The sequence below is a fragment of the Callorhinchus milii genome, unplaced genomic scaffold (assembly GCF_018977255.1).
Source record: "Callorhinchus milii isolate IMCB2004 unplaced genomic scaffold, IMCB_Cmil_1.0 Scaffold2, whole genome shotgun sequence".
Classification (NCBI taxonomy): Eukaryota; Metazoa; Chordata; class Chondrichthyes; order Chimaeriformes; family Callorhinchidae; genus Callorhinchus; species Callorhinchus milii.
The window spans coordinates 125,339,820-125,362,669 of record NW_024704743.1 but is presented as its reverse complement, the minus strand read 5'-3'; the positions used below and the strand labels follow the sequence as shown (position 1 = coordinate 125,362,669).

General features: G+C 49.3%; 2 protein-coding genes across 5 annotated transcripts in view; one reads left to right on the top strand and one right to left on the bottom strand.

Moving 5' to 3' along the window:
• Window positions 1-2,188: 2,188 nt before the first annotated feature.
• On the bottom strand, window positions 2,189-14,501 carry psmg2 (proteasome (prosome, macropain) assembly chaperone 2). 4 transcript variants are annotated; one of them, XM_042331754.1, is made up of 7 exons: window positions 14,384-14,501; window positions 13,272-13,443; window positions 10,117-10,175; window positions 8,331-8,449; window positions 7,466-7,639; window positions 5,947-6,076; window positions 2,189-2,755 (listed from the first exon to the last, which is right to left on the bottom strand). In XM_042331754.1, the coding sequence occupies exons 1-7, from the start codon at window positions 14,483-14,485 to the stop codon at window positions 2,672-2,674; spliced, it is 840 nt and encodes a 279-aa protein (XP_042187688.1). In that variant the 5' UTR covers window positions 14,486-14,501; the 3' UTR covers window positions 2,189-2,671. The 4 variants fall into 4 exon arrangements, with proteins under 4 accessions (XP_042187688.1, XP_042187689.1, XP_007909611.2 ...); XM_042331755.1 differs by having other exon boundaries at window positions 5,956-6,076; XM_007911420.2 differs by having other exon boundaries at window positions 14,417-14,501.
• A 1,783-nt stretch (window positions 14,502-16,284) lies between these two features.
• The window catches only part of cep76 (centrosomal protein 76), a 39,444-nt gene continuing 32,878 nt past the window's right edge, over window positions 16,285-22,850 (top strand). Inside the window, exons 1-2 of the mRNA XM_042331751.1 lie at window positions 16,285-16,418; window positions 20,387-20,542. Of these exons, the coding sequence (XP_042187685.1) occupies window positions 16,356-16,418; window positions 20,387-20,542 (219 nt within the window). The 5' untranslated portion in view covers window positions 16,285-16,355. The remainder of the gene's footprint in view (window positions 16,419-20,386; window positions 20,543-22,850) is intronic.

Genomic DNA, 22,850 nt, shown 5'->3' with positions numbered 1-22,850 from the left:
ACAGAGAAGGGATTATTTTGGAGAATATCAGTTTAATGCGGAATGTTTTAGTCAAATTCTGTATAACTCTCCCAAACGATGATCCTTCACTGTGCATGAACCTGAAAACATTTATTTTATGCCATTTTCCAATAAGAGTAGATACAGTGTGAAAGTTAATGGGAATCTCCCAGAACAGCGATTTTATTGCTGAAGATGACAAGTCAGAATGAATGACACTAGGAGCCCTGCCACCTCGTCCTCGTCACAACACACAGACAATCACAATAAACACACTGTTCTATGATTTAAGAAATTACAACTGTGTTTTCACAGGGATGTTTAGAATTGTTTAATTGTCAAATCAAGTACCTTACTTGATACTGTAGACAGTGTAGAGCACGTTAGGATTACTTAGCGATATTGTACAGGTCAGATTTAGTCAAAATGAACGCCCCCCCCACTGCGGCTCTCCGTTCTGCGTATCTCTTGCTTTGGTTATTTACTGTAGCCGTCAGACCATTGTACATACATCCAACAAGAGTTTATTTTAGTTTCCAACAAAAAGATTGTGTGCAGCACCATCGGAAATTGTCGAATGTTCTTTGCCTTTCAAGTTCTGTTATCACCAGGTGGTGCTGTAGGAAATGTTAACTTCAATAAAGCCGTCGTACAATTGATACACGTTCATGTGACCTAAACTTCAACATTTGCTTTCATGGAATTTTTTTTAAAAATTCAATATTTGCTTGTTTCCATGGTAACAGCCAGTTATCTAAAAAAAAATTAAACTGTTGTGTATTTGCATCTTTTTAACAAGACAATGGTGATGTTCTAGTTTTTAGACCTCAGGTCTGGTATTGCAATACTTTACACAAGTTGTTTCTCAGTGCTGTTGTGGTCAAAACTATGTTATGCTTGTACTTAACTATGGTCAGGCCATAGCACAAAACCATTAAAAACAGTTGAAATAACTGATTTTCTTGCTTTTATTTTTCATATCCTTTGAAAAAGGCGTGACTGTGTTACACACACGTGTGTGTGTGTGTGTATCTATATACAGAGGAAGCCTGTTAAGCCGGACAGTTTCCGGGAAAGGGGCAAAAGCACGAACAAATAGCAGTCTTGAAATGGGCCTTGAAGGAGACGAGGGAGGGGGCAGTAGCAGGAGAGTGGGATTTGAGTGGGAGAGTGTGGCTCATGTGAAGGAAAATGACTTTGCAAACTTAACGGTCGTATGGCCTATTTGTGGAATTCTATGTAGTGATGGTCTTCCCTTCTCCCGAGACACCGACTCGCTCAGTGGCACAGCTCAACAACTTGCACTTATATAGCGCCCACCACACAGGGTAGCGTCTCAGAGGGCTTAAGCATCAGGAACCCAGCCATTCACTGCATAAAAACCAACACCATTTCTCTACGCCCTGAGTCCACCAGTGTCCATTTGTCCAAGTGTTAAGTATCACCTGTAAAGGTCACCCCTCAATCCAGTCAGTCAGTCAGTCAGTCAGTCTGTGGGTGAGTGTGTGTGTTTCTCTTTGCCTGTGTGTCTCTCTGTGTTATGTGTGTGTGTCTCTCTGTATCTGTGTGTGTCTATGTGTATGGGTTTTTCACTCTTTGTGTGAAAGTTTCTCTGTGTATGTTTCTCTGTATCTGTGTGTCTCTCTGGATATATGTGTGTCTCTGTATCTGTGTGTGTGTGTCTCTGTATCTGTCTGTGTTTTTGTATCTGTGTGTTTTTCTGTATCTGTGTATCTCTCTGTATCTGTGTGTGTCTCTGTATTTGTGTGTGTCTCTTTGTATCTGTGTGTCTCTCTGTATCTGTGTGTTGCTCTCTGTATCTGCGTATGTGTCTGTATCTGTGTGTCCCTCACTGTATATGTGTGTGTCTCTTTGTATCTGTGTGTGTCTCTGTATCTGTCTGTGTTTTTGTATCTGTGTGTGTTTTTCTGTATCTGTGTGTGTATCTGTATTTGTGTGTGTCTCTCTGTATTTGTGTGTGTCTCTTTGTATCTGTGTGTTGCTCTCTGTATCTGTGTGTTGCTCTCTGTATCTGTGTATGTGTCTGTATATGTGTGTGTCCCTCTCTGTATCTGTGTGTGTGTCTCTGTATCTGTGTGTGTCTCTCAGTATCTGTGTGTGTGTCTCTCTGTATATGTGTGTCTCTCTCTCTGTATCTGTGAGTTTCTCTGTATCTGTGTGTGTCTCTTTCTGTATCTGTGTGTTTCTCTCTTTGTGTGTGTCACTGTTCACCATCCTCTGTAGGAAAGGTGTCCCATTTGCTCCATCGCAACCCCATACATCCTTTAAGAGCTGAAAATTTATTTTAAGCACATGTGGCATTCATCCAGGATTCTCACTAACACTTTCAGAACCTTCCATTTCACACACACACAGCATTTCAAGGTTACCTTCAAAGTGCCTCCAATGCACTCCCTGACAGATGAGGCTACAAGTCACAGTTCAGCCAAGCCTCTCCTTCATCAACCCAATGAACCAGGGAATAAATAACTTCTTATTGAAAGACAACAAGAGGCAGAATTTGCCAGTGTCTGATCTTGTAGATGTGAGAGGAGATTCCACGTCAGCCCAATGTGGTCGCCCAGAGGCACTTAGTGAGGTTGAATTGTTCATTTGCATCGAGCTGTCGTGCCTGTACCTTTGATTGGATAAGATCATGAGGGTGGCTGGGTCAGAAGAGGGCTGGGGGGATACCACTGCCAAACAGCAATCTCCAGGAGCTCGGAACTTTCCACTGAGCCAGGGCTGAGCTCCCCTGAGGAGACAATCATCCAAACGTCAATCCCGGTTAGGCTCCATCTGCAGACTGTTCACAAAGTCATGTTACCCCCCCCCCCACCTTACAAAACAATAATTTCAGCTTACAGAGGAACTGAGACAAGCCATTACAGATACATTTGGCCTTGCTCCCTCGCACACTCACACACTCAATCACTCACACACTCAATCACTCACTCAAACACTTACACACTCAATCACTCGCACACACTAACTCACTTACTCACACTCACTCATTGACACACACTCACTCACGTACACACTCACGTATGCACAAACTCACGTACATGGACACACATACTCAATCACAGACACTCAATCACACACACTCACTCATACATACTCACTGACACACACACTAACACACTCACCACACTCACTCACACCCATCCCCTGGACATCTAAACACAGTTAAACACTTGGACTAAATACAATTAAGTAACTTCTACATACAATTATCATCGTTAGAATCATAGAATTATACATCAAAGGAGGCCATTCAGCCCATCATGTCTGTGCCGGTTCTTTGAAAAGCGCTTCCAAATCAACCCCACTCCCCCTGCTCTCTCCCCATAGCCCTGATCAACCCCACTCTCTCTCCATAGCTCTACAAACTTGTCCTCCATAGATAAGTATATACATCTCTCTTAAAAGTTGTTATGGAATCGGTTCCCACCGGCCTTTCAGGCAATGCATTCCAGACCCCAACAACTCGCTGTGTGAACACATTTCCCCTCTCCTCCCCTCCGTTTCTTTTAACAGCTATTTTAAATGGGTGTCCTCGAGTTACCGACCCACCGCCAGTGGGAATAGTTTCTCCTCGTTCACCCTATCGATTCCCCTCATAATTCTGAAAACTTCTATTAAGTCTCCTCTTAACCTTCTCTGCTCCGAGGAGAATAATCCGAGCTTCTCTCACCCCTCCTGATAACTGAGGTCCCTCATTCCTGGTACCATTCTGGTCAATCTCCTTTGCACCCTCTCCAATGCCTTGACATCCTTCCTACAGTGTGGGGCCCAGAACTGAACACAGTCTCTCGCTGAGGCCTCACCAGTGTTTTATATAAAGGTTCATCATAACTTCCTGACTTGTGTATTCTATGCCCTATTTATAAAGCCGAGTATCCCGGATGCTCTTTAACAGCTGTATCTGCCTGTCCGGCCACCTTCAGAGATTTACTATATGACCCCCAGGTCTCTCTGTCCCTTCACCCCCATTAAGACTGTACCATCAGCTTATATTGCCTCTCCTCATTCTTCCTCTCAAAATGCATCACTTCACATTTCTCCATATTAAACTCCATCTGCCACGTGTCTGCCCGTGTTACCAGTCTGTCTCTATCCTCTTGCAGTCGGTTACTATCCTCCTCATTGTTTACTACTTTTCCTAACTTAGTATTTCTGCAAATTTTTGCAAATTGTGCTCCATATACCCAAGTCCAGGTCATTTATACAGATAAAAAATAGCAGTGGCCACCATACTGACCCCCGGGGGGACACCACTGCACACTTCCCTCCAGTCAGAAATATAACCGTTCATCACCACTCTCTGCTTTCTGTCTCTCAGACAGTTCTGTATCTGCTTTCACTGTCCTTTTAATACCGGGGCTGCTATTTTATTTACAAGTCTCTTATGTGGCACTTTATCAAATGCCTTTTGAAAATCCATATAAACTACATCACCTGCACTACCTTCATCCACCCGCTCTGTTATTTCATCAAAAAACTATCAGGTTTGTTAGACACAATTTGCCTTTAAGAAATCCGTGTTGACTGTCCTTTATTTTAACCCATTTTTTTCTTTTGTGAAGACAGATGCAAAGTACTCATTCAGTTTGTCAGCCTCCACAAGATTTCCTTTTTGGTCCCTAATTGGACCCAACCGACCTTTAACTAACCTTTTATTCTTTATATGCTTATAACATACCTTAGGGTTCCCTATTATGTTACCTGCTAATTTTTTATCATACATTCTCTTTTCCTCTCTTATTTCCTTTTTCAGTTCTACTCTGTACTTTCTATATTCTATTTGATTATCTTCTGATTATCTACATTCTTCCACATGTGTCAGTTGTTGGTCAGTTGGTCACTGTAGGGGGAAACATGGGGGTAACAGGACTTTGTGAACACCCTGTACAGTGGCAGCTTTTAAATGCCGGCCTGGGACATGATCAACTATCTGCTGGTAAACAGAGGCGTGTGGAGTTGTGGAGAAAGGGATTAGAGGTGTTTGATAGAACATGCAGGGATATATATTAGTATATAGTATATAGTATATATAATTATACTCTTAGAACCATAATAATAATAATCATTGCATTTGATATAGCGCTTTTCACGTTTTCTCGACGTCTCAAAGCGTTTCACAGAATACACTGTAAAGTGAATTGACTGTATATTTGTGAGCGAACGCGGCAGCCAATTACACACAGCAGTGTCCCACAAACAGCCATGGGTTGAAAATGATCAATTTATTATTGTTTTGTTTTGGAGGATTATTATTCAGCTCTGTGTGGAGTAAGGAAACTTGCCCAAGGTTTTGCCCTGCTGGAAATCTAACTCAGGTCTCTCGCTTGCAAAGCGAGTGCTCTAACCACTGAGCTACAGGACTCCACATAATTTACCGCAGCTGCTGCAGAATAACAGCTTTTAATATAATACTTCAAATCCACAGCAAACAAACTCTGCAAACAACAACTTGCATTTATATAGCTCCCCTTGTGCAGGGTAGTGTCTCAGAGCACTTGACAGTGACGGAGCACAACGTTTAGCTGGGGGGAGGGGGAGGTAACCGTAGGCACAATCGAATAGCCAGGTCTTCTAGTGCGACCTGAAGATGGGGAAGGAAGTGGCTAAAAGCGTAGCCATCAATGGTGGAATGGAGGGCACAAGGAACATGAAGTCCAGAGCCGGTCAAGTAGATACAACAGGTTGTGGGTTGGAGTGTGAGCAGGTCAGAGAGGTAGGAGGTGCCGGCATGAAGGGATTTGGAGACGAGTGAGAGAAATCAATATGTTCTGCGATAGGGAGCCAGTGGGCCCTGGCGAGGGCTGGGGTGATGGGGTATGGGGTTTAGTGTGTGTGGTAGGGAGTCAGTGGGGCCTGGCGAGGGCTGGGGTGATGGGGGGACGGGGTTTAGTAATAAAAAAGTGACTGAAGAGGACAGACCTGACTCACTAGTTTCCCTGTTAACTGCAGCCATTCGTTGAGGAAGTTGAGAAGACAGAACGCGTCAGGGATATTGTCGCCTTCGGAGCAGAATATCAGCAGCACAGCCAGTGGGATTCCCTCTGCACAGCTATAGACAGGGAACAAGATCAGCGCAGTTACCTATAGAACCTCACATAGCATCGCTTGCACACAGCCCTCTGGATTAAGGTGATACGGCTTGCGCTCAGCACAAGGCGCACACAGAAGTGTACCACCTGCTGGCCATGATCCTCCAAACTACCAGCTAACAGACAACAACAATTGACATTTATACAGCGTTGTTCACGTCAGGACATCCCAAGGCACTGGACAGTCAGTGATTTTAACCCAAGCTGGTGGTTGGGATCAGGAAGGGTGCAGGGCAGGGCGGGCGGGGGTAGGAGGATGACCGAAGGCGCGGTCGAAAAGGAGGGTCTTGAGATGGGTCTTATAATAATTCTTGTATTTGATACAGAGCCTTCCACGTCATTGAGATGATTGTAAGGTTTCACAGGATATACTGTAAAGTGAATTTACTGTATATTTTGATTAGAAAACGCAAGTGAAAAAAGAACTTGGGTTTCAAGAGAAGCTTCTGCCTTAAACATCTCGATGTGCTTTACAGTACAGACGGGGGGGGGGGGGGGGGCGGAGATCTCAATGCTGCCCAGTCACAGCTAACAGACTGAGCTAAACGGCTGAGCCAAGGTAAAGCCACCAGAGCAAAATACACCAGATGCTGGAAATCTGTAACAGAAACAGAAGTCGCTGGGAACACTCAATAGGTCAGGCAGCATCTATGGAGAAAGGAAAGTGAATTAATGCTTCCGGTTGATGACATTTCTTCAGAACTGCGGGATGTTGGAAGGGAGTAAATTATAAGGACAGAGAAGTGGGTGGGAGAGAAAGACAAAGGAAACATTAGGTGGAGCACAGGAGGTGATGAGATCAGAGAATGGAGCACGGTACAGGCCCCAGTGCTGGCTGCAGCGTCCACTGATTGAAGATCGTGGAGACGGAGCCACCAGGTGAGAACCAGGTCACAGGTCACAGACATCAGGCCACAGGTGACAACATCAACGTGCACTTATATAGCCCTCCATGCAGAGTAGCGTCTCAGAGCGCTTAACAATGGTGGAGCTGTCACAGACACCAGGTCACAGCAAGTCAGAGACACGGCTCGCAACTGCTCACGCCCAGTGCTGTTTGCAGCTCCCGTTCTTCCTCTGCTGCGTTGGGGACTAATCTTCTCTCAGCCTGTTCTGGCCTCCTGCTCATCCCCTCCGCTCCACTATCTGCGGCCACACTTTCAGCCACTGCGCCCCAAAGCTTTGGAGCTCCCTCCGCTTTGCCCCCCCTTATAGATCATGCATGAAGACCTTTCTCTTCTTCTGTGTTAAGGTCACCTCCCACCCAGCTCGGCCACTGTGAAGCGCTCCGAGACGCTGCCCCACATGAAGTGCGCTGTGTAAATGCAGGTTGTAAGCAGAGCACTGACCTGTCCTTATACAGTGATGTGGTGATGCCGCCTCCGGGGATGGAGACCTCATTCTCTGCCTCGCTGATCCCAGGGAAGGCTGACACCCTCTCCAGCTCTGTCCAGTTCAGGGCCTGAATCTCCTCCCCCACCAGGCTCTGCAGGGCTGGTGTGGCCACGAACCTCAGCAGGGAACTGTAACAGCAGCATTCACCTTCACAAGCACTTCTTACCAAATACCACAATGTCTTTATAATAACATAATACTCTCATTTAATACCGTACCTTATCACGTCAATGAAACATCTCAAAATGCTTCAAACGATATTCCGTAAAGTGGGTAGACTGGGTATTTTGTGGGTGAAACGCGGCAGCCAATTGCGCACAGCAGCGTCCCACAAACAGTCATGGATTGAGTGACCAAATTTTTTTTGAAAGGAAAGTGATCGACCAATTGACTAACAACCGGGTTCTTACTTACTGCTAGGTAAACAGACGTGTGTGGAGTAACGAACCTTGCCTAACTTTTCGTCTCCCCGGGAATCGAATCCAGTCTCTCGCTTGCGAGGCGAGGGCTCTAACCACTGAGCTACAGGAATCACAGTTTATAAACTTCCCCTCACTGAAGAAAAAAATGAGCCACTGTCTTGGTTTTCCAACTGCACTAAGCCACATGATTTATTTACCAGCCACTGGGTTACTCATTCGATAATAATAATAATCTTTGCATTTGATATAGCACCTTATCAAGTCGTTGAGACGGCTCAATTATACAACTTCCCCCTCCTCTCTTCCTCCCTCCCTCCTCCTCCCCTCCTACCCCGTCCCTCCTTCTACCCCTGCCTTCCCCCCTCCACCAGCCCTCCCACACGGAATGTGAACATACCCCACGAGCTGCTTGTCGATACGCTGGTAGGCGTGGCTGCTGGACAGTAACACGACTTTGCTGAAGCCACTCTCTTTAATCCATGAGATCAGCTTGTGTCGAAAGGAGCAGGCTTTGCCCTGAGACAGGAATGGGAACAACAGAGGATCAAGTTAGCGTGCCACACTGTGCTACCATCAGGATCTCAGCAAAGCTTCACCCTGCGGAAGGGGGGTGGAGGCCTTTTTTAGAAGGGGAGAGATTGGAATGTGTCAGCGTCCAGAGGGACTTGGGTGTCCTTGTACACAATCACAGAAAGTTAGTCTGCAGGTGCAGCAGCAATTAGGAAGGCGAACAGTATATTAGCATTCATTATGAAAAAATTAGAGTATAAGAGTAGGGAAGTCTTACTGCAACTGTATAGGGCCCTGTGAGACCACACCTGGAATACTGCGTCCAGTTTTGGTCTCCTCATTTAAGGAAGGATGTACTTGCCTTGGAGGGGGTGCAGTGTAGATTTACTAGGTTAGTACCAGGGATGAAGGGGATGAGTTACGAGGATAGGCTGACCAATTTGGGCCTATATTCTCTGGAATATAGAAGAATTAGAGGGGATCTTATAGAAACCCATAATAATAATAATAATAATAATCCTTGCATTTGAATAGTGCTTTTCACGTCGGGAGGACGTCCCAAAGCGCTTCACAGAACACACTGTAAATTGAATTGACTGTATATTTGTGGGCGAACGCGGCAGCCAATTGCGCACAGCAATGTCCCACAAACAGTCGTAGATTGAAAATGACCAATTTATTATTGTTTTTTTTTTTGGAGGGATTATTATTAGGCTCTGTGTGGAGTAAGGAAACTTGCCCAAGGTTTCACCCTCTGCCTGGAATGGAACTCAGGTCTCTCACTTGCAAAGCGAGTGCTCTAACCACTGAGCTACAGGACGCTGTATAATATCATCAAAGGCCATGATAAGAGTAGATAGTGGGAGATTGTCCCCTGGTTGGAGAAACTAAAACCAGGGGTCACAACCTTAAAATCAGAGGACAGCCCTTTCGCACTGAGTTGAGGAAGAACTTCTTCATTCAAAGGGCAGTGAATGTGTGGAACTCACTACCCCAAAGGGCTGTTGATGCTCAATCCTTGAACATATTCAAGACTGAGATATATATATTTCTTATTGCAAAAGGGATTAAGGGATATGGAGATAAGGCGGGGGAGGGGAGGCTGGGGGGGGAGGGGCAGGCTGGCTGGGGTGGGTGGGGTTTGGGGGTAAGGCAGGGTCAGATTATCAACTGGAGTTAGATTAGAAGATCAGCCATGATTGAATGGCGGGGAAGGCTCGAAGGGCTGAACGGCCTTCTCCTGCTCCTCCATGTTATGTTATGTTAAGCCTGCAATTCTCTACGTAGTGATTACAGCATTTACCTCACAAGCAAGAGGAACCAGGTTCAATTCCCAGGTGAGGCGAAACCTCAGCATAATAGCTCTGAAACTGCTAGTTGAAGAAATCGATAACCCCACTCCTCCACCCGCTGCCTCTGATCGGGTGGCTCTGACCTCCTGCTTGTCCCGCGTCCCCTCTATTGGCAGTTGCACTTTCACCCACTATACCCTGAAGCTTTGGAACTCTCCCCATCAATCCTTCCGCCTTGCCTCCTCCTTCGCCTCTTTAAGATCACGAATGAAGGTCTTCCTCTTCTACCGTGCTACAATCACCTCCCTTCAGCTCACCATTAGGCTCTGCCACTATTAACGCTCCAAGACACTATTCCGTGTGAAAATTTTTGTTGATTACCTGAACAATGGGGGACCGAATCTGCAGCACTGCGAGCTTCTGATCGGCTGAAGCGTAAACTGGTTTAAACAGAAAATCCAAACATGAGCCGGTTGTGCTTAGGCTACAGATCAACTTACAACACCCCCATTCTTCAACTTACTAACATCCAACAACAACTTGGATGTATATAGTGCCTTCCACACCGGACGGCGACTCAAAGCTTTACCGTAACGGATCCCGGGGCCGAGCCAGGGGGAGGGGCCAGTGGAGGGGGAGGAGCCATGGGGAGGGGGAGGAGCCATGGGAGGGGAGGAGCCATGGGAGGGGAGGAGCCAAGGGGAGGGGGAGGAGCCGGGGGTAGGGTGGGGGAGGTGACCAAAGGCACGGTCAAAAAGAAAGGTCTTCAGCCGAGACCTGAAAATAAGAAGGGGGGGAGCGAGGGGAAGGGAGTGAGGAAGGCAGTTCCAGAGCCTCGGGGGGTAGGGGCTGAAGGTACGGCCGCCGATGGAGGAGAGGAGGACTCGGGGGACGAGGAGGAGGCCAGACCCGGAAGAACGAAGGCAACCGGCACTATTGTGAGGGGACAGGAGGTCAGAGAGGTGGGGGGGTGCAGAGGAGAGCAGGGACTTGAAGACAAGGGTGAGGATCTTGAAGTCGATCCTCTCTGGGACAGGAGCCGGTGCAGTCTGGCCAGGACTGGGGGGATCGGGAGTGGAGTTTGGGGGTGGGGGTGAGAGCCAGGACTGGGGGGATCGGGGAGTGGGGTTTGGTGCGGGCGAGAATGCGGGCGGCAGAGTTCTGAATGATTTGGATTTAATGGGTGGTAGTGGAGGGGAGACCGGCGAGGAGGGCGTTGGAGTAGTGCAGCTGAGAGGTGACAAAGGCATGGACCAGGGTTTCAACAGCTTTCTGAGAGAGGTATTGGCGGAGACGGGCGATGCGTCGGAGGTGGAAGAAAGCGGTGCTGGTGAGGGACCGGATGTGGGGGAGGAAGGATAATTGGGGGTGGATCCTGACGCCAGGGTTGTGTACGGGTTCGAAGAGTTTTAGTGGGAGGTCGGGTAGTTGGAGGAGGTGAAAGCCGTGAGATTTTAAACGTTGACAAGAGCCAAAGAGTATGGCTTCTGTCTTGTCAACGTTTAGCTGAAGGAAATTCGGGCTCATCCAGCCCCTGAGGTCTGACAGGCAGCTGACAGAACATCAGGGGACTGGGGGTCGCAAAGAGAGGTGGAAAAATAGAGTTGGGTGTCGTCCGCATACATGTGGAAGTGTACCCCATGTCTGTGGATGACATCCCCAGAGGGAGCATATAGATCAGAAAGAGGAGGGGCTAAGGATGGATCCTTGGGGTACCCGCAGGTGACCGGGTGAGAGGGGGAGGAGAAGCCGTTTGTGCAGATGTACTGCTGGCGGTTTGTGAGGTAGGACTCGAACCGGGCGAGTGCGGTCCCACTGAGGTGGATGACAGAGGAAAGGGGGTGGAGGAGGATGGTGTGATCGACTGTGTCGAAAGCGGTGGAGAGGTCCAGGAGGACAAGGAGGCAGAGGGAGCCCTGGTCACAGATAGAGAGGATGTCGTCTGTGACTTTCACAAGTGCAGTCTCTGTACTGTGGGCGGAAACCGGACTGGAGGGGTCCGAAGAGGAAGTGGGAGGAGTGTGCGCAGAGTTGGTTGACCACAACCCGTTCTAGAGCTTTTGAGAGGAAGGGCAGGTTAGACATAGGGCGGTAATGGCTGGGGTTTGAGGGATCTAAGGAGGGTTTTTTTGAGGAGGTGGGTGATGACAGCAGTTTTGAGGGACTGATCCGGAGGAGAGGGACTGGTTGATGATGTCAACCAGTAGTGGGCAGACGAGGGGGAGCTGAGTGATCAGTAAGTTGGTGGGGAGGGGGTCGAGGCAGCAGGTGGTGGATTTCATGGAGGTGATGGTGGGTGAGAGGGAGGAGGGAGAGATGGGGATTAAGGAACGTAGGATGGGGGTCGCAGTAGGAGCTGATGATGAGGAAGGTGAGGGGGGCAGAGAGGGCCGGTGGTGGGTGACAAGGGGCAGGTGGATGAGGCTGCCTGGCGGATGTTACGTATTTTAGATGAAAAGACGTCCATGACCTCCTCGCACTTGGCATTTGATACGAAGATTGAGGAGGCCTGAGGGGGGGCCACGGAGGACACAACAACAACAACAAAATTACTTTCATAGAGCGCTTTTCACGTTGGGAGGACGTCCGAAAGCGCTGATGGACGTAGTGGGTGGTGGAAAAAAGGACGTTAGGATTGTTTTTTGACTCCAAGATGGTGTTGGAGTAGAAACCATTTTTGTGTGCCTCAAAGAACGGCAGTAGCTGTGGAGGTACTCGAGCCACAGTTGGTGATGAACTGTCAGGCCAGTTTTCTGCCATCTGCGCTCGAGCAGCCGGGTTTGGGTCACTTATAGCAATATAGAAATTGCTGGATGAAAATAATAATAACAGTTGGGCTGGTTTGGCTACTCGTAAGCACACTGATAGATTTCCGTGTGTTTCAAGACACCGGACTGACCAAAAAATAGACTGGAATTATCATCCAATGATGTGGAACTATCGATATTGTGTTTCACATCACCAGTCTCAATTTTAACTGCTTTATTGTCAACTACGTTTCGCCCACAAAACACACAGTCACTACACTTTACAGTGTATCCTGTGAAGCGCTTTGAGACGTCAAGAAGACGTGATCAGGTGCTGTATCAAATGCCGGTATTATTATTATTAACTAAAACATTGTATTCGAAAAGATATAGGAAGTGGTGTATCCATTGCACATGGGCTTCAAATGCCCTCTAGTGGTAGACACAGCATCACTCACTATGGAATGATGCACTGCCACCATCTAAGTTGGGAGACGTTTCTTTACAATTTATCATATAAGATACAGTAACTCCTGATAACCTGTCACTCCAAGGGCAAAGAGCTCAATGGGAAGTTAGACAAGTGTATAAATGTGCAAATAAAAACGGCCGGGATATTAACAGCACGATGACTTAAGTGGGAGTGACACGTTAAGCCAGGGTCGAGTTACCAGGAGTTTACTGTATATGTATTAAATTCTTCACTGAACTAATTATTGACAAATAATCTTCTCTTTATCTTTTCCTATATCGCTAAAGACACCCAACAATGACAAACTCCCCACTCACCCTGTGAGCTGGTGCACAGATCTGCTGAATTCTCTGCAGTTGTTGCGTACGGGTTGTTTCCTGCCACTGGAACAAGGCAATCTGTGTGGATATACCCAACGGCCGGCAGAGCGAGAGTGGACACAATCAGATCCACTGCCAACTGACCCACGTTCCCCACAGACACTGCCGGCTGGAAAATAAACTCAATATTAAACCACTTAAACATTGTGTAATATTAAATCCCATACACCTCAGTAAAGCTATAAGCAGCTTATAAAGCTCTCTTTACTATAATAATCCTGGCATTTGATACAGCGCCTTATCACGTCTTTGAGACGTCTCAAAACGCTTCACAGAATATACTGTAAAGTGTATTGACTGTATATTTTGTGGGCAAAATGTGACAGCCAATTGTGCACAGCAGCGTCCCACAAACAGTCGTGGATTGAGTGAGCAATTTATTATTATTATGAAGGAATTATTACCCCCAGAAAAGCGATCTGTCAATTGACTAACAACTGAGTTCCTACTGATGGCTCAAATGTGGAGACTGTGGGCTGAGGAGGAGACCGGGGGCTGAGGTGTGGAGACCGGGGGCTGAGGTGTGGAGACCGGGGGCTGAGGTGGAGACCGGGGGCTGAGGTGTGGAGACCGGGGGCTGAGGAGGAGACCGGGGACTGAGGTGTGGAGACCGGGGGCTGAGGCGGAGACCGGGGGCTGAGGTGTGGAGACCGGGGCTGAGGAGGAGACCGGGGGCTGAGGAGGAGAGACCGGGGGCTGAGGAGGAGACCGGGGGCTGAGGAGGAGACCGGGGGCTGAGGTGTGGAGACCGGGGGCTGAGGAGGAGACCGGGGGCTGAGGAGGAGACCGGGGGCTGAGGAGGAGACCGGGGGCTGAGGTGTGGAGACCGGGGGCTGAGGTGTGGAGACTGTGGGCTGAGGCTGAGGTGAGTACCGGCACCAGAGCCCAATGCCCCAAAACTGCAGTGGTCGTTAATTAGCGACAAACACAGTCACTACACTCTACACGTCTCCTGGAAAGCGCTTTGCGACGTCTCGATGACGTCATGAGGCGCTGTATCAAACCGAAGATTATTATTAGAAACGACAATAAACAATAGCGGTATTTACAGCTCCGCTCCCGCGCGCGGCCTCGGGACGCACCAGCACCAAAGTGAAGCCTTTAAAGTCCACACACGGAGCGGCCGCCGCGCGAATGAACACCGCCTCCATTTTGGCTCCTGTCGTGTCGCACATTGCCAGGGGCGGGGCTTCCGCTCCGTTTGGCGCACAACATTCACGTCACCGAGGGCGACATGTAGCGCCTGTGTCAATAATAATAATAATTCTGGCATTTGATATAACTCCTTATCACGTCGTTTTATCTCAAAGCGCTTCACAGGATATTCTGTAAAGTGAAAGCGCTGTGGGGGCGCGTGAAGGGCGCTATATACTGTAAATACTATTTGTTGTTGACTGTCATTTTTAGATAAAATGTCTAATCAGGAGGAAATATTTGTTCAAAAATTGGATAAAAACAAAGTCCTTGGGGCGGGTTGGGGGTTGGGATTTGGGGGGTTATTGAATCAGGCGGATGAAGCGGGCAGCTTCCCGCTGGGTTTTGGCGCCAAAAGTTTTCAAATGGGGTCTTGAGAGGTCGTTACCGGGGAAACGAGACTCGTCACAGGGTCTCAGCGTCAGAGGCTCCGGGAGGTGGACCCGGAGAGAGGGGGAGAGACCCGGGGAGAGGGGGGGAGAGACCCGGGGAGAGGGGGAGAGACCCGGGGAGAGGGGGAGAGACCGAGACCCGGGGAGAGAGAGGGAGAGACCCGGGGAGAGGGGGAGAGACCCGGGGAGAGAGGGAGAGAGAGACCCGGGGAGAGAGGGAGAGAGAGACCCGGGGAGAGGGGGAGAGAGTGTCCCGGGGAGAGAGGGAGAGAGAGTCCCGGGGAGAGAGGGAGAGAGAGACCCGGGGAGAGAGGGAGAGAGAGACCCGGGGAGAGGGGGAGAGAGTGTCCCGGGGAGAGGGGGAGAGAGAGACCCGGGGAGAGGGGGAGAGAGAGACCCGGGGAGAGAGAGAGAGAGTGTCCCGGGGAGAGGGGGAGAGAGAGACCCGGGGAGAGAGGGAGAGAGAGTCCCGGGGAGAGAGGGAGAGAGAGACCCGGGGAGAGGGGGAGAGAGTGTCCCGGGGAGAGGGGGAGAGAGAGACCCGGGGAGAGAGGGAGAGAGTGTCCCGGGGAGAGGGGGGGGGAGAGACCCGGGGAGAGAAGGAGAGAGTGTCCCGGGGAGAGGGGGAGAGAGAGACCCGGGGAGAGGGAGAGAGAGACCCGGGGAGAGGGAGAGAGAGACCCGGGGAGAGGGAGAGAGAGACCCGGGGAGAGAGAGAGAGAGTGTCCCGGGGAGAGGGGGAGAGAGAGACCCGGGGAGAGAGGGAGAGAGAGTCCCGGGGAGAGAGGGAGAGAGAGACCCGGGGAGAGGGGGAGAGAGTGTCCCGGGGAGAGGGGGAGAGAGAGACCCGGGGAGAGAGGGAGAGAGTGTCCCGGGGAGAGGGGGGGGAGAGACCCGGGGAGAGAAGGAGAGAGTGTCCCGGGGAGAGGGGGAGAGAGAGTCCCGGAGAGAGGGGGAGAGAGAGACCCGGGGAGAGAGGGAGAGAGAGACCCGGGGAGAGAGGGAGAGAGTGTCCCGGGGAGAGGGGGAGAGAGAGTCCCGGGGAGAGAGAGACCCGGGGAGAGAGAGAGAGACCCGGGGAGAGGGGGGGGGAGTGTCCCGGGGAGAGAGAGAGAGAGAGACCCGGGGAGAGGGGGGGGGAGTGTCCCGGGGAGAGAGGGAGAGAGAGACCCGGGGGGAGAGGGAGAGAGAGTCCCGGGGAGAGAGGGGGGGGAGAGACCCGGGGAGAGGGGGGGGGGAGAGTCCCGGGGAGAGAGGGAGAGAGTGTCCCGGGGAGAGGGGGGGGAGAGTCCCAGGGAGAGAGTGTCCCGGGGAGAGGGGGGAGAGAGACGCGGGGAGAGTGGGGGGGGGAGAGTCCCGGGGAGAGGGAGAGAGAGTCCCGGGGAGAGTGGGGGGGGAGACGCGGGTTGGCTGCGGTTGCAGGGAAGTGCCCGCCATGGCGTTGGCTCCAGGGAAGGCCTCGGAGCTGAAGCAGATCATCCACGAGCAGCTGAACAAAGTGAGAGCAGTGCCTCCAGATCAGGGAGTGTGTGTGTTCGGGGTGGGGGGGGGGCACTGTGTTCGGGGGGGGGACACTGTGTTCGGGGGGGGGGGGGGCACTGTGTTCGGTGGGGACACTGTGTTTGGTGGGGGGGGACACTGTTCGGTGGGGGGGCACACTGTTCGGTGGGGGGGCACACTGTTGGTGGGGGGGGACACTGTGTTCGGGGGGGGGCACTGTGTTCGGGGGGGGGAGCACTGTGTTCGGTGGGGGGGCACTGTGTTCGGGGGGGGGACACTGTTCGGGGGGGGGGGGCACTGTAGATGTGTAACCCCTAAATACACTGTTAATAAAAATTACAGAGTGCACTAATTTAACATTGTATTGAATTACAGTGACTCCACAGCAGGAACTCGCATTTATGTAGCGCCGTCGTGCGGTCAGTGCCTCAGAGGGGATAAGTTCTTTGAAACTGTTTTGTCTGAATGGCTCATAAAACAGGGTTCAGTGGCAGTCTGACCACCTGAGGGTTTAGTTGGTTACAGTTACCCCAACAACAACAACAACAAATCACATTTGTATAGCGGCTTTCACGTCAGGAGAATGTCCAAACGCACAAGCTTTGGCTGCGCCAAATACTTTCGGGAAGTTAAGATAAGGGATGTGTCCCTTCAGGGAGACAAAGCGAGAGAGAGCGCACTCCATCCCAACAACCTACTCTGGATTTCCATGTGTAGTTGGGATACATGGAATTCACCGTTTAGTTTGGAGACTCTTAAGCAGGTGACGGGTTTCTGCCTGTGTCAGACACACGGCTGAGCAAAAAAAAATTACTGGGTGTGGGGACTGGAAAGTCCAGCATCCCCTGATCCATCTTCAGATCCGTCCTGGACGACCCTTCGGCGACTATACTCCCAATCTCTGCAGCTCCCAGCCATGATCCCTCCTCCTCACCACTTTATCTTCAAAACCCACCTCTTCTTCCATGCTATGGTCACCTTCTTTCCCCTTTGCTTAGCATCCAATCCCCTCACTGTGAAGAGTGTTATATATAAATACTTTATTGTTGATTGTGGTACAATGTTGGTCAGGATTTCTGTCTCCACTCTCTGGAACTCCATCCCAGAGTCCCTTCACTTCGCCCATTCCCTCATCTCCATCAAGGTCTGTCTCAAAACCGATTGCACCTTCGGTCATTTCTTTCCCTACTCCTTGTTTCACATCCCTACTGAATCCAACTCCTAGCTCCAGTACATACCCTTGACTATCCAGTGCTTGGAACGTCCTCCCGACGGGAAAAGCGCTATATAAATGCAATTTGTTGTTCTTTGCGTATTTTTTCATTACACTTGATTGCGTGACAATGGTGTGGCTCTTATCTCCCGGTCCCCCCCTTGGCCTTTCCCCTTACTCCTCTGGAACCTTCCCCTCCTTTGAACATCTTACTCTCTACCACCCTTCCAGGTTTTCCCTAAAAATCCTCCTTGTTTTCCGTCCCCCCAAACCTTACCCCACCCTCAGCCCCAGACCCACTGCTGCCCTGACAGACTGTCTGTCTGCCCCCACCCTCAGCCCCAGACCCACTGCTGCCCTGACAGACTGTCTGTCTGCCCCCACCCTCAGCCCCAGACCCACTGCTGCCCTGACAGACTGTCTGTCTGCCCCCACCCTCAGCCCCAGACCCACTGCTGCCCTGACAGACTGTCTGTCGGACATCAAGTCCTGGATGAGGGCAAACTTCCTACAGTTGAATGTGAACAAGACTGAGGCCCTCCTGATCGTCTCCCCCCAGTGCCTCCGCACCTCAGGCTGTGGCAGCATCACCCTCCATGGTGTACACTACAACTCACCAACTCACCACCAGTCAGGAACCGAGGGGTCTTGTTCGACCCTCAACTGTCTTTTCTTCCCCACATCCAAGCCATGACCAGCTCTGCCTTCCCTCACCCCCGTAACATCGCCCGACTCCGCCACTACCTCACCCCTCAGGCGCTGAAACTCTTGTTCATGCCTTCATCACCTCCAGACTCGACTATGCAAACGCCTGCGTGTCGGCCTTCCCAACTCCTCCCTCCACAGCTGCAGATAATCCAGAACTCTGCACCAAACTCCATGACCCCATCTCCCCCATTCTCGCCCTTTCTATTGGCTCCCTATCTTTCAGAGGATCCAGTTTAAGGTCCTGGTCCTCACCTACAAAGCCCTCCATGGCATCGCCCCACCCTACCTCTGCGACCTCCTAACCCCCTACCAACCCGCCCGTTCCCTCTGCTTACCCGGCTCAGGCCTGCTCCACGTCCCCCGCCCCACCATTGGCGGGAGAGCCTTCAGCCACTCTGCCCCCAAACTCTGGAATTCCATCCCCCAATCACTCTGCCTCGCCCTCTCCTTAGCCTCCTTCAAGTCCCTCCTCAAAACCCTCCTCTTTGATCATGCCATCGGCCACCCCCATTCCCCTCCCTTCTCCCCCCTTCCCCTCCCCTCCCTTCTCCCCACCGATCCCATCTCGGGTCTGAAATGCTGTACACTGTCCAGCACCTTGGGACGTCCTCCCAACGTGAAAGGCGCTATACAAATGTAATTTTGTTGTTGTACACTTTCCAGTAATCATGTGAAGTGCCTTGAGATAGTATGATGACATGATGAAGCACTATGTCAAATACAAGGATTATTATTACTGTATCCCATGTTTGAAAAGTTGTATTGCCCATGTAATTCCATACGTATTAATAAGTATGTATATCCTTAGTATAGTCGTGTCCCACACTATAAGAAGGGTGTACTGTGCACTCTTGCTGACATAGGGTGCAGGTGCAGACGGCCTCCAGCCATCCGAGCAACTGTAGTAAATAATACTGATCTTTGCATCTCATACACACCTTTTTTTTTAGCACGCCCCTTTATAACACAGGGTCCGACTGTGGACCCAAAACATTGTGTTATAATGGGGTGAGCCAGGAAATAAATACTCCTTGTAGGTAATAAAGAAGTTCTCTCGACGTGAAAGGTGGTATACAAATGTAATTTTGTTGTTGTAAAATAACAAATCATCTGAAAGCAAGGAATTGCTGTCAAATATAGTTTTTTTAAAAAAAAATCTGTACCTAATACGCTCCAGAATTCGGTAAGTAGGATGTCCCTCCAGCGAGAGAGGGAGAAAGCGCATTCCATTCCAACAATCTAACTGGGATTTCCATGTGTAGGTGGGATGTATGGAATTCTCAGTTTGGTTTGGAGACTCTTAAGCAACGTTGATGAGTTTCCGCATGTGACTGACACCCTCCTCATCCAAAAAACAATTAATGGGTTTCGGGACTGGCTCAGCTCTCTTGCCTCTGAGTCGGAGGCTTAATAACAAAATAATAACAATCCTTGCATTTGATATAGCGCTTTTCACATCTTCTAGATATCTCAAAGCGCTTCACAGAATATGCTGTAAAGTGAATTGACTGTATATCTATGGGTGAACCGCGGCAGCCAATTACGCACAGCAGTGAGTGTCCCACAAACAGTCGTTGGATTGAAATGACCAATTTATTATTGTGTATTTTTTCGTGAGGGATTATTATCAGGTGTGTGGAGTAAGTAAACTTGCCCAAGGAATTGAACCAAGAGCTCTCGCTTGCAAAGAGAGTGCTCTAAACATTGATCTATTGGACTGCAGGTCCTTCTGGGTTGACTTCAAAACCCTCATGTACAAATGCCTTCACTCCCTCACAGCTCCCCACTACCTCTCTAACCTGCTCGTCATCCCTCTCCCCCTTTGCTCAGCTAGCTCAAGCCCAGCGTCCGCTGACCCATTGTCACAAACATTGAGGTCGAAACTTTGGCCACTACACCCCGAACCTCTGGAATTCCTTCTTTATTTAAGTGTCATGCAACTGTTTTTGATAAAGGTCCAGTTATTTGGTGCTGTGTGTGGAGGCATTTTCAAACTAAAAGGAATGTGGGCCAGTTTGTGTTAACTTCTGACATGCTCTGACTAGATGGATATCCATTCCAAGGTCAGGGAAGTGCTGGCAGAGTCTGTGCGGGAGGAGCTGGGGATCAGCATTGAAACGCTCTCTGAGGAGGATCTCGTGAACGCGTTACGACGACGTGGAATTGTAGATGACGTCATGAAGGAACTCCGTTTTGTTACTGTAAGTATTTTATCCCCATCAATCATCCACGTCCTAAGTGCTCTTCAGTGATTTACTACAGTGAGGGCAAAGAAAACTCTTAAAATAATAAATAAAGAAGCTGGTGATTTTATTTCTTTATGGATACAGTAAAACTCGGATAAGTGGAGGATTATTGGAGAGTGGCTAATGTTATCCCACTCTACAAAAAGGGGCAGAAAGACAAGCCCGGAAATTACAGGCCAGTCAGCCTAACTTCGGTCATAGGAAAACTACTGGAGACCATAATCCGGGACAGAATAAATCTCTACTTAGAGGAACACGAGGTAATTAGAGACCCCCAACATGGATTTGTTAAAGGCAAATCTTGCCTAACAAATCTAATAGAATTTTTTGAAGAGGTGACTGCGAGGGTTGATGAGGGAAATGCGGTGGACATTATTTACATGGATTTTAAAAAGGCTTTTGACACAGTACCGCATAAGAGGTTAATAAAAAAACTGGAGGCCCACAGTATTAAGGGGACAGTAGCCGTTTGGATTAGGAACTGACTGAGTGACAGAAAGCAGAGGGTGGTGTTAATGGGTGTTTCTCGCAATGGACGGAGGTGTGCAGCGGTGTCCCCCAGGGATCGGTATTGGGACCACTGCTCTTTCTAATATATATTAATGATCTGGACTTGGGCATAGGGAGCACTATTTCCAAGTTTGCAGATGATACCAAGTTAGGTCGGGTAGTAAATAGTGAAGAAGATTGTGACGGACTGCAGACAGACACACACAGAATGGTGGAATGGGCTGACATGTGGCAGATGGGTTTCAATGTGGATAAGTGTGAGGTGATACACTTAGGGAGGAAGAATGATAGGAGACAATATAGGCTTTGTAGCTCAATCTTAAGGGGGTGAACGTACAGAGAGATCTGGGCATTCAAGTAAGCGATTCATTGAAGGTGGCAGAGCAGGTAGATAGGGCAGTAAAAAGGCATTTGGTGTACTGAGCTTTATTAGTAGGGCACAGAGTATAAGAGTAGGGGTTATGGTTAATCTGTACAAAACACTGGTTAGGCCTCAGCTGGAGTACTGCGTCCAGTTCTGGGCACATTACCTCAGGAAGGACATTAAGGCACTGGAAAGGGTACAGAGGAGATTCACGAGAATGATACCAGGAATGGGGAACCTTAGCTATGAGGACAGTGGAGAAGTTAGGACTTTTCCCATTAGAGCAGAGAAGGTTACGCGGGGACCTGATAGAGGTCTTCAAGATCATGAAAGGTTTCGACAGGCGAGATAGGGAAAGCTGTTTCCGCTGGTAGGTGTGTCTGTGACCCGCGGTCACAGTCTGAAGATATCTACCAAAAGAAGCAGAGGGGAGGTTAGAAGAAATGTTTTCACTCAGCGAGTTGTTGGAATTTGGAATGATCCGCCCGAAAGGGCAGTGAAGTCCGATTCGATAACAGCTTTTAAGAGAGAACTGGACAGGTATCGGGGAAGACGGGTTTGTGGGGTTATGGGGAGAAAGCTGGTGATTGGGGTCAGTGAAAGTGACGCTCTGTCAAAGAGCCGCACAGACTCGATGGGCCGAATGGCCTCCTGTGCCGTAAGATTCTATGAAGTCTGATCTGCATAAATTGTATAATCAAATATAAGTCGTATATCTGCCCAGGTCCTGTTCAAGAGTTTATATTCTATGCAAGTTTGATATAACTCACATTTTGCATAAGTCATGTTATATATGCCAACTGATACAACTTATGTGAGGTTTACTGGGTAGCAGAATAATGATTCTTACATTTAGAATAGTACCTTTCACCCCCGAAGACATTTCAAAGTGCTCCACATGGTAGAGTGTAAAGTGGGTATAGTGTAAAGTATTGTGATTTTTTTCCATGCTTCAGTCTCCAAACCAAATTGAGAATTCCATATATCCGACTTACACATGGAAATCCCAGAGATAGATTATTGGAATAGAATGCACGCTCGTTCTCTCCCTGGAGTGACAAAACCTGCCTACCTAATTCCGGAATGTATTAGGCGCAGGTTGGCAAGAGCCAAGGCTCCAGTGTGTGTGTTGGGGTAACTGCTGGAGTCTAACCAGCTAAAACCACACATAGCTTGCCATTGATGGCACTGTCTGGCCAGCTTTCCTTACATCTAGACACTTTAGAGACATTTGGTGATACTGATTGATTGAGATAGTATTATATATTCAATACCAGTTTATCTGACCAAATCTAGGGGTAAAAATACCGCCAAAAAAAAAATCAGGGTCGCTTAATCCACGACTGTTTGTGGGACACTGCTGTGCGCAATTGGCTGCCACATTTCACC

Excerpts from the sequence above, each read along its gene's own strand:
- psmg2 (XM_042331754.1), bottom strand. The coding sequence starts at position 14,485 with ATGGAGGCGGTGTTCATTCGCGCGGCGGCCGCTCCGTGTGTGGACTTT. Across the intron at positions 13,444-14,383 it reads CCGCGCGCGGGAGCGGAGCT|CCGGCAGTGTCTGTGGGGAA; the intron begins GTAAATACCGCT and ends TTTATTTTCCAG. Across the intron at positions 2,756-5,946 it reads CAGGGAAACTAGTGAGTCAG|GGGAGCTCAGCCCTGGCTCA; the intron begins GTCTGTCCTCTT and ends TTGTCTCCTCAG.